This window comes from Gossypium hirsutum, chromosome D07 (genome assembly GCF_007990345.1).
Source record: "Gossypium hirsutum isolate 1008001.06 chromosome D07, Gossypium_hirsutum_v2.1, whole genome shotgun sequence".
Lineage (NCBI taxonomy): Eukaryota > Viridiplantae > Streptophyta > Magnoliopsida > Malvales > Malvaceae > Gossypium > Gossypium hirsutum.
This window is the reverse complement of record NC_053443.1, coordinates 46798027-46804039: the sequence shown is the minus strand read 5'-3', so window position 1 is coordinate 46804039 and position 6013 is coordinate 46798027. Positions and strand designations below refer to the sequence as shown.

At 34.5% G+C, this 6013-nt stretch overlaps 1 protein-coding gene across 1 annotated transcript; it reads left to right on the top strand.

Annotated features, from left to right (window-relative positions):
* Positions 1-1581: 1581 nt before the first annotated feature.
* On the top strand, positions 1582-5289 carry LOC107954832 (glucan endo-1,3-beta-glucosidase 2). Its single transcript, XM_016890516.2, has 4 exons — positions 1582-1880; positions 3442-4695; positions 4815-4842; positions 4937-5289. Exons 1-4 carry the CDS (start codon positions 1820-1822, stop codon positions 5088-5090), a joined length of 1497 nt encoding a protein of 498 aa, XP_016746005.2. The 5' UTR covers positions 1582-1819; the 3' UTR covers positions 5091-5289.
* Positions 5290-6013: the final 724 nt, after the last annotated feature.

Genomic DNA, 6013 nt, shown 5'->3' with positions numbered 1-6013 from the left:
GCGTAAACAACTTCCTTGTGTTATATTTGTTTACTGTTTTCCATATTTGGTGGTGAAGAAGTGCCCATTTTTGGTGTAGCTTGATTCTTAGCAACTGTTTTGTGCTTTCATTATTTATCTTCAAGTGTTATAAGTCAATTCATGGATAATCCTAAGAGAATTCATTTTCAAGTTGTTTATCATGTGTTGCATTACCTAAAAGCTAATCCTAGAAAAGGAATATTGTTCAAGAGAAATTTTGAACTTATCCTTAAAGCTTGACCAACAGAAATTATGTTGGGTCTCCTATAGATCAAAAGTCTACCTTAGGTTAATGTATGTTTCTTGGTGGCAAATTAGTGATATGGCTGAGTGAGAAACATAACTTTGTGGCTAGATCAATGTGGAAGTTGGGTTTAGAGTAATGGCACAAGGCATTTATGAGTTGTTATGGCTAAGATTATATTAAAAGATTTGAAGAACAAATAGAGTGGACCAATAATGTTATACTATGACAATATCAACCATTAGTATTGAACATAGCCTTGTCTGACATGATTGGACTAGGCATATTGAGGTAGAAAGACATTTTATCAAGAAGAAGCTAAAGAGCTGGCTTATTTGTACTCCATATGTTTCTTCGAAAGGGAAAATAGTAGATGTCTTTACAAAAGGGCTTAACAGTAACAATTTCCATGGAATCATCACCAAGTTGGGAATGGAAGATACCTATTCACTAGACTAAAGCAGAGTGTGGAAAATACTTATATTTCTATTTATTGTATATATCTTGTAAACATCTTGTTCCTAAAATTTAAGGATTAAATCATTGATTTTCAGATAGATTTTATTTCCTTTCTTCTCTAAAATAGATGCATAACTAAGGGAATATACAAGACAAGATTTCAATTTTACAATAATGATGATTGAGAGAGGACTTGACTATTGTAGAGGCTGGTTTTCATGAAATTGCAATGACCCTAGTTATATAAAGAAGAAGAAAGAAGAAATTATCATTAATGGCTTTCAAAATTTTACATGTTGTAGCGTGTTATTAGTTGGTTTAATTTTTTTTAACGAAAATTGTTAAAGGGACTAATTTGAGTGGCAGAATGAAAGTAAAGGGGGCAAAGTGATTGAAAAATAAAAAAACTAAAAGATGCAAAGTGAGATTTTTACTATAGTAGAAAGGTAATATAAATTAAGTTATCAACAAGTGTCGAGTGTAATAATAAAATACAATATTACATTCCTTGTGAAAGGAACATGATATTATTAATAAAGATAAACATGAATCTCGGATATAAAGCATAAAATTGAAATGAAAAATATTGAAGATAAAATATTTCTAAAAAAAAATTCTTATTTCCAGAACCAGGAATAAAAGGGTTATAAATGTCATATTAGCTGAGCAACGGCTAAATCCAGCAAAAATGAAATAAAATCCAAATACAAAAAAAGAAAAAGGTATTTGCAGTGTGGCCTTGGCATTTGTGTTTTGTTTTGTATTTAAGATACTATCTATTATTTCCTGCATGCAACTGCCTTACCATGTTGCAGATGATATCTTAGCCGTTCATCTACTGTCAATTTTCATTACATGTTTTTATGTCCCTTGTTTGGTTTTTCTTCTAGCTTTACCCTCACTCTTCTTTACTTTATTTTCACATTTATTTCTAATAATTTTATTAGCTCTTGTCTCTCTCTTTCTCTTATTTTCTTACAACATTGCCCCACTTTCTTTCCAGTTGTTTCCATTTTCCTCAGCTCACTCTTTTTCTCCATCGTTGTCTCTTCTCTTCAACTCTGGGTTTCGTTTGTTTCCCCAGAAAATTCTGAGATGGCTTGGCTTCTTATTCTTGTTCTTGTTTTCGCCGTTTCTCAAGCAACAGCTGATGAAGGTAAAAGCTTTTATCTGCCTCATATCTCTCCTCAATCTTTGTTTTAGACTTCATTTGATGGGATTTTGCTTTCTGGGATTTCTTTTCTTCCCTTTACTTCTTCTGAGTCATTTATTACTTGAAATGTGATGAACATGAACTGTAGCTGAAGTAACTTGGAAATAGTGTTTGATAAAGAGTTTGATGAACATGAGCATGTTCTAGAAACAGTGTTTTGACTGTAATGAAGTTCTTTTAAATTTTTACTTAGATTGGGGGGATTTAGTAGGTTTAAAGCATTAAATTGGGGAATAAGCAAGGACAAAAGGGCGGTTGGGAGGTGCTAAAAGAGAGAAAAGAATATTAATATGTATGACATATATACATATATGTGGCCTACATGTCAGATAATGAAAACATAACTGATAACTCTCCAGAGAAGGAAGGTACATAATCGGATATAAAGGGGATACTTATTTTATTGCGGGCCATGGATTTTTCTGTGTATAATGTGCAAGCCAGCTTTCATGCTGGGGGTGGGGGATTTAAGGGATAGTTTTCCCTCACTTTGTTCATATTTTCCCACTACTATTGCCTTCTTTTGTTGAATTTAGATAAAAAAAAGGAAAATGATAACCCAAAACCCAAGGTAGAAAAAAAATCCCAGTTTGGAGTTTCTTTATGTTTAGATTGCTATGATATATATTTTATATGTTTGTTTTTGTCTGAGACTTTATGTTCGGTAGCTACATTCAACTCCGACTAAATCCAGAGAACCTAATCGAAGGGTAAAGCATTTTCAGTGAAAACCTCGTCATTGAAGTCCTTAGCCCTTGACATAACAAGCATTGCGATATATATTTTATATTTAAACACTAATTTAATGTAAAATAAATATTAGATATAGTTTATAGATCCTTAATAGAAAGATTCTTTTGGATTAATTGGACTTAATGCTAAGATGGTTTTTAATATATAAAACAAAGAGGTTAAACTGGATTTTAACTGATTCAACTATCATCCAGCAGCTAAGGTCCTTGAGGTCATTTCATTTGCTCATTTTAGTCCTTTATTGTGTTTTCTTTTAAGAAAAAAAGTCTTGGGCAGTGACATAACCATTGTCTTGGTAATGAAAAAATGGTCAAAAGATTACTGGACCTAGGTAATATTGCCTAGATATTAGAAAATGTTGTTGGCACTGGAATAGGGAACATGCCATGCTCCATTATTATATACATATATATTTGTCTTAATCCTTTTGATGTAGTTAACATGCACCCATGTCTCTATAATTTTTAAGTGAAATATTCACATGGAGAAGTTTCTGTGTCAGAACTCTATTTTAGTACTATCTTGTTATAAAATAACAGTTTATTCGGTAGCAGTTATGTGAATCGACTTTTTATTTTTCTTAAAATATGTACGTTTTAGACATGAGTATGCGAATATATACTCTAAAACCCCTTTAAATGCTTAAAAAAACTTATATATGACACACATTCATATCCCAGGTGGTTGGTCCTTGATGTAATATTGCAAAATGTGTTGTTTTAATTGTTTTTGTCTAATGTTGTTGTTGCAGAACCATATATTGGAGTGAATATAGGGACAGATCTATCAATCATGCCCCACCCAACTCAAGTGGTTGCTCTTCTTAAAGCTCAGCAAATCCGACACATTAGACTGTACGATGCAGACCGAGGTATGCTAGTTGCTCTTGCAAATTCTGGCATTCGAGTTATGGTTTCCATCCCCAATGAGCAACTTCTCGGCATTGGCCAATCGAATTCCACTGCAGCTAATTGGGTCTCTCGGAACATCGTTGCACATTATCCAGCAACCAACATCACGGCAATTTGTGTTGGTTCCGAGGTTTTGACTACTCTTCCTAATGCAGCACGGATACTTGTCAATGCCATGAAGTTCATTCACTCGGCCCTTGTGGCATCGAATTTAGACAACCAAATCAAAGTTTCAACACCTCTTGCTTCGTCCATAATCCTTGATTCTTTCCCACCTTCCCAAGCCTTCTTCAATCGCTCGTGGAATCCGGTTTTGGTCCCTATGCTTAATTTCTTGCAGTCGACAGGGTCGTATCTCATGCTTAACATATACCCTTACTATGACTATATGCAATCAAATGGTGTGATTCCACTAGACTATGCACTTTTCAAGCCTCTCTCCCCGACTAAGGAAGCTGTGGACGCTAACACACTTGTCCACTACTCCAATGTCTTCGATGCAATGGTTGATGCTACATATTTTGCCATGGCTTTTCTGAATTTCACTAACATTCCTGTTATAGTGACTGAAACTGGCTGGCCATCAAAAGGTGATTCCAACGAACCAGATGCAACAATGGAGAACGCCAACACTTATAACAGCAACTTGATCCGCCATGTGATGAACAAAACAGGAACTCCTAAGCGCCCAGGAATTGCTGTCAGTACTTACATCTATGAGCTCTATAATGAGGACTTGAAACCAGGGCCAATCTCTGAGAAGAATTGGGGATTGTTCGATGCAAATGGTGACCCTATTTATATACTACGTTTGACTGATTCTGGGTCATTGCTAGCAAACGATACCACAAACCAAACTTATTGCACTGCAAAGGAAGGGGCTGATCCGAAGATGTTGCAAGCTGCTTTAGATTGGGCGTGTGGACCTGGAAAAGTTGATTGTTCACCCTTGTTGCAAGGAAAACCTTGTTATGAGCCAGATAATGTGATTGCACACGCAACTTACGCATTCGACACTTACTATCACAGGATGGGGAAGACTTCGGACGCATGTGACTTCAATGGGGTTGCAGATATTACGACAACAGATCCCAGTAAGATGAATCAATACCATGCGTCGCATGCATAGATACTAATATATCGAAAAGCTTGTGTTTTACTACATTAATGCTTACAATAGAAAGAAACTAACCAGTTTGCTCGTTTTTCACAGGTCATGGATCTTGTATTTTTCCAGGAAGGTAAAAACTAAAAACATTTTACCCCTTAGGCTTAGAGTTTTAACTTGTTACATATAAAACGAACATGTTAATAACTTATCCTTCTCATATGCAGCCTCGGCAGGAATGGGACCATGGTAAATATAACGGCACCATCGATGAATTCAACGACTTCGGATTCACCGGGTCGGAGCATTTATGGCAGAGGAGGATTTGGTAGCATGTTATTGGTAATCAAAGTTATGGTGTGGAGCTTAATATTGTTGTAGGGTGGTGGGATGTGTCAGCAATTTGAATTGAGAAAATTTTGAGAGTAGGGAAGGTGGTGGGGGGTGAATGGATTTTGGAAATGGGTGAAAGTGGTCAATTCGATTTTGTACAAAAAGTAAGATGGAGTCGAAGTCTTTGCTAAGAACTTCATTTAAAATCCTTAATTCTTTTAAGATTGAATTTGCCATTTGCTGCCAAGCTCTTTTGCATGTTTATGAAATGTTATTTGTTGCAATGCCTGTCAAAAGTCCCGGACTTGAACCATTTAAAATGAAACATCATTCATCAAGATTGTGTGGGAATTTCGTAAGGATTATTTGGAAAGTAGTGATAGTGTATTGCGTCTGTTATAATTGGATGTGTGGGTTCGCTCTGGGTATTTTGTGTAATACTGACCTACACAAGGCTTTTCGTGCGTTTTTCTTTGTTTTTTTCTTGAAAAAGATAAATGAGGGAGGATGGTGTGGATTAATACTCAAATTTGAGGAAGATTATGAAGGTGTTCATTAAAAATACTGGTTTGTTATCTTTCTAAGTATTTGTTGGTTTTCTCTAAAGCTTGGTGCTCAACTTTTATATTTAAATTTTGTTATTTGTAAAAAAGTGACTTTAATCATCTTTTCATTTTTTCAACCCTTAATTTTGTTTTTTGTTTTTGTTAAAACATTCCAAAATGAATGAAAAAGTTTGTTAATTGTTGATGTGAGTTAATTAATTTTTAAAAATTAAAAAATTTAAAATATATTTTTTAAAATATTGTTTTGAATTTTTTAACATTTTAAAAAGTTAATTTATTGCTAACGTGATCACCTTATTTGGAAAATGACGCAAATTTAAAAATTAAATGATAAAATTGAAAGCTGAAATAAATGATGCGCGCATACACAGACCCTCTCATAGGATTCCAGTATCTAAGTTCAAT